The following is a 14,416-nucleotide window of genomic DNA, read 5'->3' as shown; positions in this document are numbered from 1 at the left end:
GGGTTACAAAGGATTGAGTTTACGTTATGATCACCTTGGTCAGAAAGGCACTCTTGACCGCAGATGTTATTTCAGTACGGAGATTCTTTTTAAGAATGTAACTTGCGACGTGAGGAATTTGGAATGTCTCTGGGTACAAGCTAGATGGACCTGTACAGACACGGCTCTCTACCTATATCCGGCGGCAGACCGTATGGATCATGGGGATGGGATAGAAAAAGAGGCTTTAAAAAAAGAAATCCTGTCATCTTGTACAAGTTTAACTTGTCAGGTGCTAAGTGGTTTTGTTTGTTTTAGTCAGGCGCTAGTTTTCAATACACACTACAAATTTAGGTGATAGGAAATCTCTAAGGTTTATCTTGAAACTTCAGAAAAATAATTGCTTTTCAGACCAGTATTATTATTAGCACCTGTAATGCATACTTGTTGGAAATGTGATTGGATATCCTATGTGATTTTGCATTGAGGGAGAAGACACAGTATTTGGACTTTGTAACCAACTATCTTCCTGCTCGCCACCAAAAATAGAAGTCCTGTGAAATTAGAGATAATAGTTAGAACTTCTGCTTGTAGGCATAATATGGCAAATATGCCATCTTTTAATTTTTGCTTGAAGAAAGAATAGGATTAATGGTCAGAGGATAGAGAATGTTTAGAAGGTGAAAAGTACTGATACGATCTGTAATTAAACCCTTAGTCTGTTTCTAACTAATAGCAGGTAATAAATACTAGTAAATACCACAGTTTATTCCTTATCTTCCTCTATTCCAGGTACTTAGGAAAACCGTATGTAGTATATAGTATTTAATATTTGTTAGGTATTAAATATATTTACATATTTGAGAATTGGTGATTATGAATGATATGTCCCATTAAGAATATTTGATTAATCAGAAATGCTAATCTATGTTTTAAATGTTTTTTTAATTTAATTTTATTTATTTTGAGAGAGAGAGTGCACACCTGAGTGGGGGAAGGGTGGAGAGGGAGAGAGAGAATCCCAAGCAGGCTCCATGCTCAGCACAGAGCCTGACGCGAGGCTCTGTCCCACAACCCTGGGATCGTGACCTGAGCCAGAAATCAAGAGTCGGACACTTAACCGACTGAACCACCTAGGTGCCCCATCTGCTTTCAAGATGATACTATTCTTCTAAGGTCCTAAATTAAGGGGCGGGGTGGGGAGGGGACGGAGAGGCACCTCGGGCATATCAGTTAGCTGTTAAAAAGCCCATGAAGTCAATGATTGGAGAGGCTCTCTGAGGACATAACTTAGAGTATATTTATGTATATTTTGTGTGTATTTATACCCAGGAGTGATTTTTCAAAATACTTAAAAACCAGTGCAGCATGAAAAGACCTGTCACAGTGATTATCGGTAAAGAATCCTGATATCCCCTTATTCCAGGAATTAATCTTTAATTGTTAGATCTTTGTAACACTAGCAGTCAGTGGGCACATAGTTGTGTGGTGTGGAGCAAGGCCTGTTTACTAACTTTAGGGAAGTACTCCGTATTTTAACAACTGACCTCAGCCTTTGTTTTAATGAGTTTATTTACTTCAGTTGAATGAGGAGGATCTATCTTTTCCTGTGGATTCTTTGTCATATTTACCATAGTTATTGTAAAGTCATTATCTTTTAATTCCAACATCAGGATTGACCAAGTCTATTTATATTGATTGATTTTTCTCTCGACCCTGGGTCACGTTTTCCTGTCCCCACACATCTGGTCATTTTTGTCCTAGCGCTGGGGATGACAAAGTAGAGATTCTGAATTCTGTTAACTTTGTCAGAAGAGTGCTGAGTTTTGCCTAGTAGGTGGTTAAATTCCTGCAGGGTAACCTTGATCTTGCTCCTAACTGTCATATGCAGTGATTCTTCTAGGGAAATAGGAACAGGGGAGAGGGAGAATATAGTTGGAAAAAACCTAGGCTGACTCCTGCTGAATGAAAATCACTGGTAAGCCAGTGACTACTCCACTAAATTGCTTCTGTTGACATGTAGCAGCAGATGTAAAACCTAAAGTTTTTATTCTCTGCTTATTCCATGCTACATGCAAATGTTGCACTAACATACAAATTTGAAAGGGAAGAATATATAGTATTTCAAAAAGTGAACTTTCTGTAAACTCAGTTGATTACGAATGTTCTTCTCTTTTTAATATTTTTGTAGTTGGGAAGAAAACAGTTCTTCATTGTCTGAAATTCTTGGTGAATGAGTCCTTGAGCTCAGCTTTTAAAGGATTGAAGGTTTATTTAAGAATTAAAACATTAAAAACATCTCTTCCACCATTATGGATTAAAATATTTCTGAAATATACTCTTCTTAAGTATGAAAAGAATTTTAATAGTATTAATATAATAGGGAGTATATATTATGGACACCACATTTTTAACTTTTTCATTTCTTTCTTACATTTGCATTTTTTGTAGCATTTGATACTCTTAAGTACTTTTTCCATCCATCTATTCCCTTGGCTTTTTTATATCAATTTCCTCTGGTTCCCCTGGTTCTCTTTCTTCCTCTATGCCAGTGCCTTTGCATTGTTATTCTTGGATTCCCTTTTCCTCTCTCCTTTTCTCCCCTTTTTCCTCCTCCCACAAACATTGCGAGCCATACATAACTAGCACTGCCTTAGGGGCTGGGCACATAATTATTTGCCATTAGGTAAGTAAATGTTAAATCTCTTTGTAAATAGTGTGGAGATCATACTCCGTAATTCTCACTGAAATCAGCTGAGAGGTCTTCTGAAAGGAGAAACTATTGTTTTCACCCCAGAATCGCCAGCACAGAACATGGCACCTGTCGTGGAGCATGGGCTTTATAAATACTTGTATGAATGAACAACACGAGGCTCAACAATACTCAGAACTGTGAGCTCCAGTAAAGTAGCGTCTAGTCAAATGAAGTTCCATGAATTTCAGTTAGTTCAAAGGGAGCAAAGTTAAGAAATACGTTCTTCTGTCACAGTAGCCATATTTGAGGTATGCAGTCACTACATGTAGCTGCTGCTTACCATGTTTGATAACACATTTCCATCACTGTCCGGGAAGGTTCTGGTGGCCAGGGCTAGAGGATTATTACCTCTGTACTTTATGGCTCCAGACTGTCAGCCTGTCATAAGTTGTTCTTTTTATGGTTTCTGTGCCTTTGTCCTTTCTTGTCATTTATCGTCTTTCATCTTTGAATTTACTGTTTGGGTATTTCTAGTTTTAACCAAGTTGATCAAGTTCATGACTGTGGCTGCGCATAGTCTTGTATTTCATCCAGAATTTCGGGTTCTAGATTAAATTATACAAAGATGAAGCTACTAGATACCTAAATTGTAGATAAATGACAGTTTTGTAAGTGGTTTCATGATCCACTGTATATGAACATTCTCCAGAGCCATTACATTCATACTCCTTGCTTTCCCAGTGTGCTCTCCTAAAGTTCATTGATTCTAAATTGCTTACTTCCCTATAGTTTGCAGTCCATGCTCGAGGATCTCCTCGTTGCTACTTCTGATGGACTTCTTCATCTTATTCACTGGGAAGGAATGACAAACGGAAGGAAAGCTATTAATCTTTGCACAGTACCCTTTTCAGTAGATCTGCAGTCGTCTAGAGGTAGGTATACTTTCTGCATGGGGTGGAGCCAGGTGTTTATTTTTGATATAATCTGGTTAGATATTTTTATGGATGGGCAGTGATTTTTTTTCCTTTGGAATTAATTATGCAAGGGGCGGGGAGAGAGAGAGAGAGAGTGAGAGTGTGTGTGTGTAGGAAGGAATAGTTTAATGGTTTGGTGTTGTTAGGTCATTATTTTTGCCCTTTTAACTGTCCTTATAGGGTTTGCAAAGAGAAATGTGAGGGAGTTATTTACTGTATTTATATTCGTATTTCATGTACTTATGTTTTCATCAGCAGGTTCATTCCTGGGTTTTGCAGATGTGCACATCAGAGACATGGAATACTGTGCCACACTTGATGGATTTGCTGTTGTGTTTAACGATGGTAAAATTGGATTTATTACTCCGGTGTCAAGTAGATTTACTGCAGAGGTATGACTGACTTTGGAGTGTTTATTTTCTCTATTTTGCATTTGCCAGTTTTGGTTTTTGCTATTAAATCCCACTGCCACTTCCCTTATTTAGTATTTTAGGGTTATGTTAACTAATTTGTAAATCAAAATGATACATGTATTATACTTAAAAATAATTCAAGGAGACAAATAACTCTATTAGATGTGCTGAAGAAAAATGATAGTTCCTTCCCTCTTTCTTGCACTCTTCACACTCAATTTCTATTCTCAGAGACAACGACTTTGTTTTTCTTTACTGGTTATTTTGCAGTTTATCTCCACAGCTCTGAGTATTTAATTTTTAGTTTTTAGCTGGTTGATTGACTCCTTCTGTAGAAAAAGTTCATTTGCTTCTCTGTTCCTACTGCACTCATCTATTCTTCGTGTCTTCCTAATACAGTTATTTTGATTTCAATTAGATTACTGTTCATTGTTGATATTGTTACTGCTATATAAAACCTGTTAGTACCTGAGCCATGGATGCTGTGATTATTTTTTCTTTCCTGCAGGTTTCCCTCCCACGGGGAATTAATAATTATTCTTTATGTTTATTTACTTTTTATGTACTTACCAGTAACTCAACCCTAGACTGTCTGCTGGTTGTGTAAATATCCTCTCAATTCCTTCAGGCACATTAGATGTTCTGTTTGTTTCATCTTCTTTGAAGTAATTTCTCTTGGAACCTTCTGGCTTGCTCCAAACTGGGCTGCTGGCTCACTATACCTTTAACACAGTTGTATTTTGGGGCTGTCCATCATCCTGAGGATTTCCTTAATGCCTTTATTTGAAAGAGCTCTTTCCATGGTTTATGGTTAATGAATATATGTTTAGTTAATACATGAATTTGGTTGCGGTGACAGAGACCCAAAATAAAAATTTGGACTCACTGAAATCTGTGGGTTTTGCTGGGTTTGGTTGACCCTTATCTTCATAGGGTGAGCTGACTGGATTGTTTCCTCCCCTCCCCTCTCTGTATCTGGTGCTCATTGGAAGAGAGTCTGCAGTCCTTTCCAGAGAATACGTACCTGGCCGTCCCAGTAGTCTTGGATTTAAGTTATAGACGTGTTAAATTAGAGGGTCCATATTCACTTACCCATGTTTTCAGTGTGGTCCAGAAACCACTAGGGTTGTTTTTTGTTTTGTTTTTCTCCAAAGAAAAAAATCTCCATTTTTCTGTTGGAGTGAAGGTGGGATATTTCTTAGCTGTTGAGTTTGGGAAGGTACTGTGGGACCGCCCAGCTGCTGCTTCTACAGGCTGTGAACCAGTCCCACTGCTTGTGGTTCAGTCTTTCTGAGAAAGCTCAGTCCCCAGGCCTTCTGTGTGCCCTACAGTGTAAATTTAGCTGTTTCTCTAAGTTAAGGATTCTACTCATCCATGTGCTTCCTAGCTTCTAAAACTTAATGATTCTACCTCCTCACCCATTCTTTTTCCTTGCAAGTTTGTGCTTTTTGAAAAAAATCTTTGCTGCTATAAAGTTGGGGATTTAAGAGTCAGAGAAGCTAGATATTCAGTCTGCTCTCTGACTGAAAAAGATTTTAAGTTCTCAAGGGCATATTTTCTACAATGTCAGCTTTAATATTCCTAAAACTGTTTTCCACTATCATCTTTACTCAAATAATGAAGTACTAAACAGTACATTTGTGGTAACATGTCAATACATAAGAATAAAAATGAGCTTTTGGAGAATAATTTTTTTACAAGGTATATTTGTAAATTATGTTTGGGATTTAAATGTTTTTTTTTGAAAACAAAAATCCCAGAACTGAAAAAGTAACTCATTTCTGATGATCAGCTTTTACTAATTTTCTTAGTATTTGGTTAAAGAAAATTTTCCAGTAAATTAAGAAGAATTTAAAAAATAATGAAAAGCAGATGGACATTATTAAATAAGTTAGAAAATACAAATTACAGGAAAAGAATACATATGTGTATTACTGGTAATTAGGAAATACACTGATGACATGTTTATGTTAGGCATTATTTAAGTGCTTTGTAAAAATTGTTTGACATTTTTTGATGCATTTAACAGATGTCTTAAAATATGTCAGATTATGTCACTCCTCTGCTCAGAACCCTTCAGTGGGTTTAGATAATTAGGACAAAACCTGCCGAAGACAACTAGAAAAGCTGGAGGAAAAATACTTTTAAATGTGCCTGAGACTGTAAAGATTGATCGGGTGACGGAGGCATAGGCCCAGTGAGCTAAGCCTGGTGTTTGAGGCTATGGTGAGCGTGAACAGCAGGGCTGTGTGTGGTGATGTGGATGGGTCTCACAGACACTCTGAGTGAAAGCAGCTAGGCACAAAGGAATGTGTGCTATGATTTTATTTTACGTAAAATTAAAGGAAAATAAAAACATAGGCCATTCTAAATTAGAGTTTGTATGGATGCATGTTCTTAAATAGTATTGGTCTAAAGAAAAAGAAGGAAGGGATTACCATTTAAGTCTGGATACCGGTTACTTTTGTAGTAGTGTGTGAGGGGATATTGATTGGGAGGGTCACTGTTGGATTTTTAGATACTGGTAATTCTTGGCCTGACTGCTAGCTAATTCCACAAGTGTTTACTTTATGATATTATTGAGATGTACAATTTTGGTTTTGTGTATTCTTCTCTAATATAATTTGTAACGGAAAAGGTAAAAAAAAATTAAAGACCCCCCCCCCCCCCCAGTGACTCCCCATATATAAGGGAGAAAAAACCCAAAAAGTTTTTGTAGTGGCTTTCAAAGCCCTATAAATCTGGTCTCCTTTTACACCTGTTACCTCGTCTATTACTTCTCCTTACCCCATTCTACTCCATCTGCTTAGGCTTGTTTCATGTTCTTTGAACATGCCAGAAATGCCACTATGATAGGGCCTTTGTACCTGGTATATATCTCCTTCAGTACTTTCCTCAAAATGTACCTTCATGGGAAAAACTGTTTAATATTATATCCTTTTCCTATACTCCCTGTAATTGCTTCACTATTTTTTTCTATAGCGTTTACCAACCTCCAATATACTATACAATTTTTTTAACTTGACAGCTTCCTAACATATAAGGCAGGGATACAGACAAGGGTTTTGGTGTATTTGAATACCTGCCATATCCTTAGCACCTAGAGCAGTGCTTGGTGAAGAGTGCTGGAAAATATTTGTTAGAGAAATCAATGAATTAATTTCAGTCTAAGTGGTGGTCCGCAGAAATAATGCTCAGTGCTATCTTTACACTTTTTTTGTCATCTAAAGTAGTTTGTAGTTTTATTATTAAAATTGAAAAATAAAATTCCTATGAAAAAGCACATAATGCCGTGTTTAAATAGTGGATTATATAGCTCGTTTGGGAATTAAATAAAATTTATAGTGTTCTGTTTTACACAGAGCTATAATTATGTTGGATTTTCTAATCTTTACTGTTGGGATCATCCAGAAATAAGTGCTATATTGTAGTGTGCTGGGTTTTTTTGTGCTTACTAAACTAATAGTCACGGTGACCTTAGCCTTAGAATTTATAATCTAAGACATCCTTGATTTGACAAATAAAAACAGACAATGGAGCTGGATCTATTGTTTCTATATTCAAAGTAAATAAAATAGCATTTAAGCTTAATAATTTATTCATTAATTGAATGCTTAACTTGTTGAATGCTAGCCATTGTATTAAGTAATTTACGTAGATGTATGTTCTCATTTAATCCTCAAAACACTCTAAGAGATAAGTAACTTACAGATGAGAAAACTGAGGCTTGGAAAGGTCAGATGATCATCTCAGTAAGCGAACAGTAGACCTGAGATGTTGGGTCAGACTGCCAGGTACCACACTGTTAGCCACACCAGGTGATGTGCCACACTGTAAACCAAAGGGATAGTAGAGAATAGTGGGCACTAGAAAATCACTAATTCCTTCTAAAGGTTAGACCAAATAAATTTACTCTTTGCCCCCAAGGGAGAAGTTAAACACTATGTGCTGAGTGGTGAGGCTGATAGTAGGGAGCCAGTTAGACTCAGTTTCTGCTGTAAGAGGTTGACTTTCTAACAGGAAAGTCATCTTCCTTTAGTTTGGGTTTGCAGATTGTCCATTTTTTAGTGTTTTATGAGTAGATAAGCTAGCACTGGACTGAGATCAAATGGGAATATTTATTGAACTATTGAATGAAGTTGATACTTTAAGGGAGAAAATTCAGATGGTAGTCCTGATGGGATATTTTCCTGTGAAACCAGATCAAGCCAAGCCTTAGGGAACTGTATGTTTACTGAAGGAGAATTATACTGATTACAGTATATTTGGACAGCACTTTTAAAACCTTCATTATTTTTCTTTATTACAGCAGCTCCATGGAGTTTGGCCACAAGATGTTGTTGACGGAACTTGTGTAGCAGTAAATAACAAGTACCGACTCATGGCGTTTGGTTGTGCAAGGTAATTGATAGAGTCCTCTTCATTTTAAGAGTTGTTGGCAAAAATAATGGGTCTTTAAATTTTTTTTAATATATATTTTGAAGCATAAAATGTTCTGCATGCACTTGTAAACCTCGTCATGCCTATCATAGTTTAGGAATCAGCTGTAATATAAAATCTGGAGGTATTTTATTAGATTGAAGTAAACAAATCTAAAGAGCAGATTTCAGATATTGAATGTTTTAATTTGTAAAGATGAGCTTTTCTCCAGTGGTAGGAAATTGAGTTATAAGTTAAGAAGATTAAATCAGCCAAAATTTAATTTTGTTCTTGATTGTTTAAAAGAGGATCAAGAAGATATTTTTCTTTTTTTTAAATAACCCTTTCTTTTTAAGACATCAGTGTTGATGTTGCCTTTGAATTTGTGGATGTGACTTAGTTAATGAGCACATTTACAGCTCATACATGATATCAGTTTCTTGTTTTAATTCCAATAATGTAGGTTTTAGACATTAAAACCTACATTAGTTAATACAAATTAATACAGATACAAATTTAATACAAAATTAAATACAGATTATTCATTCAACAAGTGTCTGTGTGTCTCCCGTGCACGAGGCACAATGCTAAGCACTTGAGATCTGTTGGAAAACACTAAGGTACCTGACTTTCTCAAACTTATATTTTAGCTCAAGTAAAAAGCTTATATTAGATACTTACTTAATAAGTAATACTTTACAATATGTGTAGTGCTTTTTTAGCCTTTTTTTTAACTTCAGATTGAAGTTTAGTGGGTCTGTAGAACATACATCTGGTATTATCTCTAGCTACATCAAGTTGAGTATCACAGTATTTTTCTTGAGTGTAAATAATACACATTATAAATCATCACCTTCTTTACACTCTCAATCTGTAAAGTGGTGAGTTCTCAACACTGCTTCTCATTGAAGAGATAAATGTAGAATAAAAGTAAATTTAGCTTAGTTTAAGAAGGAAAAGTACTTTTTTTTTTTTTTCCATATTCATGGATTTGATTTGGTCACATTTTGTTTAGAATTTTTAAATCTGTTTATTAGTACATTTTGCCTGTAATTTTTCCTTTCCTTTCCTGATTAACCAAGGTTATGCTTATGTTATAAAACAAGTTGAGGACTGGTTCCCCTCTTTCTCTGTTTATCTTTGAATGTTTGCTTGAATTTGTCAATGAAGCTATTTGAGCCTACAATGTTTTTTGTGGGAATTTTTTGGATTACTGATTTAATCCAGTTTTAAAAGTAGATTTAAGAAGGTTTAGATTTTCTACGTATTCCTGTCACTTTGGCAAGTTCTGTTTTTCTGGGAATTGGTTTTGTTCATATCCCTGTCCAACTTACTGGCTTAAGGTTCATAATAACCTTTTTTACATATTGTAAAATAAAAATATACTTGTAGGAGAGTGCATAATCCAAACATTCAGTTTTGCAAATATAATTGTAATGCAAACACCCATCTGTTCACAACTGGGTCAAGAAATAGTTTTGCAAGGTGGGTAGTCCCACCCTGTGACTTCCTAAATCATAACTCCCATCTCCTCCCCAACACACTTAAAGGTAACCAGTTTTTTGTCTTTCGTGATGATCATTTCCTTAGGCTTTATAGCTTCCCACCCATGCATGCGTTCCCAAAGAGCGTAATTTAGTTTTACCTGGTTTTGAACTTTATAGGAATAGAATCATATTCTATGTGTTGGGTCTTGCTTCTTTCAGTCAGCTTTGTGAAATTCATCCATACTGTTTGCCAGTGGCTGAAATCATTTTTGATTGATTTATAGTGTTCTAGTGTATGAATGTATCCTAATTTATCTGATTTGCTGTTAATGGACATTTACATTGTTTCTTGGTTTCCAAAAAAGAGAGGGCATTTTCTTATATAAAATCAATATTTTTGTCATGAGAAAATTATGAGAATTTATAATTTAAAATTAATGATAAATCCCAGATAAGAACTAATACTCAGTTCATCTTCAAATTAACCCATTTGTCACCAGAATTTCTTCTGTGGCTCCTTATTTTCACCAGAGTCAATCAGTATTTAGTTATTATTTCCCTTTAGTCACCTTTTGCCTGTAACAACCCATACACTGTTTTTATGTTCATGACATTAACTTTTTTAAGAGTCCAGGCTGGTTGTTTATAGAATGTCCTATATTCTAAATGTGTCTCATTGTTTCCTCATAATGGCATTCGTTTAGTTCCTTTAAACCTATAATGCTTGAAACTTTGAAGCCAGTGCTGTCAGATGATAAGAGGGCTGGCGCATCAGCACGGACGGGGTGGTGGCTAGCTTGCCTCCATATTGGCCGCAGTCAGGGCTAGCGCTGGTGGCTCTGCCGCGGCCCGGTGTTAGGATCCACGAGAGGATCCCCTCACCAGGGTCATGGAGGTGGAATCTCAGCCTTCAGCCTTCCAGTCATCTTACTTTTCTATCAGTTGGGAGAGTACCAGCCTTTTTCTTTCTTTCTTTCTTTTTCTTTCTTTCTTTCTTTCTTTCTTTCTTTCTTTCTTTCTTTCCTTTCCTTTCCTTTCCTTTCCTTTCCTTTCCTTTCCTTTCCTTTCCTTTCCTCCCTTCCTTTTCTTTCTTTCTTTCTTTCTTTCTTTCTTTCTTTCTTTCTTTCTTTCTTTCTTTCTTTCCTTTCCTTTCCTTTCCTTTCCTTTCCTCCCTTTCTTCCCTTCCTTTTCTTTCTTTCTTTCTTTCTTTCTTTCTTTCTTTCTTCCTTTCCTTTCCTTTCCTTTCCTTTCCTTTCCTTTCCTTTCCTTTCCTCCCTTTCTTCCCTTCCTTTTCTTTCTTTCTTTCTTTCTTTCTTTCTTTCTTTCTTTCTTTCTTTCTTTCTTTCTTTCTTTCGTGTGATCATGGGTTGGGGTTGAAAGTTTTGTGATTGTAGCTTTGTGACATAATAGTGGCTTCTAGCTCTGACCCTCCAGTCCTAACACTAGTCCAGGACTGAACACTAAACTGTAGCTGGTATCCTTTAAGTTGTGTAAGAAGCTAACTTCTAGGATGTCAGCTTGCAGGGGATCAGTCTTACAGCCTTACTCTTACCTTTATGTTTAAAGGTTTGACTAGATGCTGGTTAAACATTGTCATATGTGATGTCGTGTACTTACCGCGGCACCATGGAGCAGTAACGTTAAGTTGTCCCAGCATTAATGATACTAAATTTGGTCACTTGTGTAAGAGCCGTATCTCTATTATAGAGGTATCGTTTTTGCTTGGAGGTCAGTGAGTAGCGTCTTACACATGAAAAAATCTCTCTCTTATAATGGTTTAATGAGAAATGGAAATACAAATAATTTAAACAATAGAGGCTTTATAGAATACATAAAAAGGTCAATTGTCATTCTGTAAGTGTTGGCTTAACACCAGTTTCTTGTAGAAATATTTGGACTCTCCTCACTGACTTGTCAGAGCTCAGCAACCCAAAGTTACCACATGATAGTTTCAGATGCAAAGCAAAAAGAAGTAAACACCTGCTAGCTACCTAATGCTATCTTTCAGCAAAGCGTCTAATTGGGCAGGTAGTCTGGAAAGATACCTATTTGCAGACATTTGACTTCTGACTAAGATGGAATAACAGATCAGATTTTCTCTCCCATATGGAGGGAAAAACGGACAAAAATATGAAACATGGCAGTATGAATTTGAGACATCGAGCACCAGTGGACACCGATCCCTGAAAGATGAGAAACAAATAAGAAAACTCTATAAATGCCTCAGCTTTAATTGCTTTGCATTTCCAGGCTGCAGCCTGAGGCCAAGACAGATCCTGGCAGATTCCCTGAGTTGAATTATGAGGAAGTGAGAATCTGGAGAGACCAGAGCAGCTAAGACTCAGGACAGACAGGCATAGGTGACAGAGTGGCACAAAGAGGGAACTCCAGAGAGCTGGAGAGGGTCTCTTTTGAGTATTAAATATGGAAAATAGAAAAAAGATCCACATCAGACATTGCTGAAGTAAATAATAATAAACGTAAAAACACAGCAAGAGAAATGATCCAAAATGAAACAGAAAAAGAGATTTAAAAACACAGCATCAGGGGTGACTGGGTGGCCCAGTCGGTTAAGCATCCGTCTTCGGCTCAGGTCATGATCTCACGGTTTGTGGGTTCGAGGCCCGCATCGGGCTCTGTGCTGACAGCTCAGAGCCTGGAGCCTGTTTCAGATTCTGTCTCCCTCTCTCTCTCTGCCCCTCCCCACTCATGCTTTGTCTCAAAAATAAACATTAAAGAGAAACAAAAACACACAGCATCAATGAGCTGTGGGTAACTCCAAGCGACCTGTTGCAGCAGGTATTTTATTTCGTCCCAGTCCTAATCCTTGGGAAGAGTTGACCTGGCTGGATATGGATCAGAACTGCTGTGGAAACCATCTGACTTGTACCACAAAAGAGCATGCATAAGTGCCAGAACATTCTGGCAGTCATGTACCTGTGTCGTCCTAATTTGTGCAAAAGCAGCCTTAGATTTAACAGTATTTTAAAACCAACATTTGTGTTAAATTTTTGATCTGAAAATAGTTTCATAAGCAAAAATCGTATTGTTTTATGATGATTATAGGTCAGTCTTGAAATGTAGCTTAGAAATAATATACAAAGTTTTAGCTTTGGTTTCTGGCCCTTCATAAATTTGATCCTTGTAAAGATTTCATAAATGAAATCATTATGTATACCATGTACATAAAAGAACATACATCGTGTGTGTAGATACAAAAAATGATATAGTACATAAAAATAATAAAATAAAAATCTGTATAAATTGCTGTCAGCATGAGGAATAGCACATTTCGAGGACCAGTAGGTCCCGTTTCTTCCTCTTCTTTAATACCCCCCTTCTCTACCAGTAGAGTGTGTGTGTCCATTAACTTTTTGTTGCATTTTTACCACAGATGTGTGTACTGTGTTTTGAATGTTTTTCACTGTATACAAACAGAATTATACCAACACGTATGTGTCAGCTATCTATTTTAACGCACGTCGGTGCTGTGTGCTATACTCTTCTATGAGAATACTCCAGTGTATGCTTCTTTTCTCTTGCTGGACATTCAGACTGTTTCCATTTCTTTGCCTTTATACACAATGCTGTCATGAACATTGAGCATGCCTCTTGATAACATGGACAAGGATATTTCTGGGCTATGTTTAGAGGGAAAATTTACTGGGTTACAAATACACATTTCAGATTTATGAGACTGCAAATTATTTACAAAATGGTTTTAGTCTAGTTTACACTCTTACCAGCAGAACATAATCATTCCATAGTAATGCTTTCTATATTTGTATTTATCTTTTTTCATTAAAAGCTTGCTTATTTTTCACAGTGGTTCTGTACAGGTTTATACAATAGATAACACCACTGGAGCTATGCTGCTGTCTCATAAACTAGAGCTAACAGCAAAACAATATCCTGGTGAGTCCTTTTTATTTTCCTTCTTATTTTTAATTTTTAACGTGCAGGTAATGGTATGTGTAGCGATTGCAAATTTAAATAATGCATGCTATCGTTCAGATAGTGTTAAACCGTATAACAGTTTCTGTGTGGCTCAGGGACTTCCGTGTAGCTAGGGAGGCTCCTAAGGGTACTTTACCCTGTATAATCCCTCTCTGGACTTTGCTCTAGTCTCTTACCTGATTTCATTGCCTTTGTTGTTTTATGCCTTCCAATTCAATGTATTCATTCAGCAGATACCGATTGAATACCCACTGTAGGCCAGACAGTGTTCTAAATGGTAGATACACTGCAGTAAATAAAACAGTCTCTTTCTGAACCCCTTGTGGAGCCTGTAGGATTAAGTCTAAAGTCTTTGTCATTGGAAATACTTTGGACTGAACCTAACAGAAAACCCAACTTACTGTGGCTTAAATAAGATTTATTTTCTCTAATAGGAAGAAACCCAAAGTTTAGCTGCTTCTGGCCTTCATCTGGCCTTTCCTCCGTGGTCGC

At 36.6% G+C, this 14,416-nt stretch overlaps 1 protein-coding gene across 3 annotated transcripts in view; it reads left to right on the top strand.

The window, feature by feature from the left end:
* RIC1 (RIC1 homolog, RAB6A GEF complex partner 1) overlaps positions 1 to 14,416 on the top strand; it is a 142,201-nt gene that overhangs the window by 90,560 nt on the left and 37,225 nt on the right. For 2 of the 3 annotated variants that reach the window (XR_002084198.2, XM_019463737.2), the window contains exons 5-8: positions 3,464 to 3,606; positions 3,904 to 4,040; positions 8,371 to 8,462; positions 13,794 to 13,882. Coding sequence is in view for 2 of the 3 variants with exons in the window: in XM_019463737.2 (XP_019319282.2) it covers positions 3,464 to 3,606; positions 3,904 to 4,040; positions 8,371 to 8,462; positions 13,794 to 13,882 (461 nt within the window). In the remaining variant the exon portion in view is untranslated. The remainder of the gene's footprint in view (positions 1 to 3,463; positions 3,607 to 3,903; positions 4,041 to 8,370; positions 8,463 to 13,793; positions 13,883 to 14,416) is intronic. The other variant, XM_019463738.2, reaches the window with a different exon arrangement.

The sequence above is a fragment of the Panthera pardus genome, unplaced genomic scaffold (genome assembly GCF_024362965.1).
Source record: "Panthera pardus isolate Hobbes unplaced genomic scaffold, ASM2436296v1 HiC_scaffold_20, whole genome shotgun sequence".
Classification (NCBI taxonomy): domain Eukaryota; kingdom Metazoa; phylum Chordata; class Mammalia; order Carnivora; family Felidae; genus Panthera; species Panthera pardus.
Note: the sequence above shows the minus strand (reverse complement) of the source record. Positions and strands in the feature narration are given on the sequence as shown.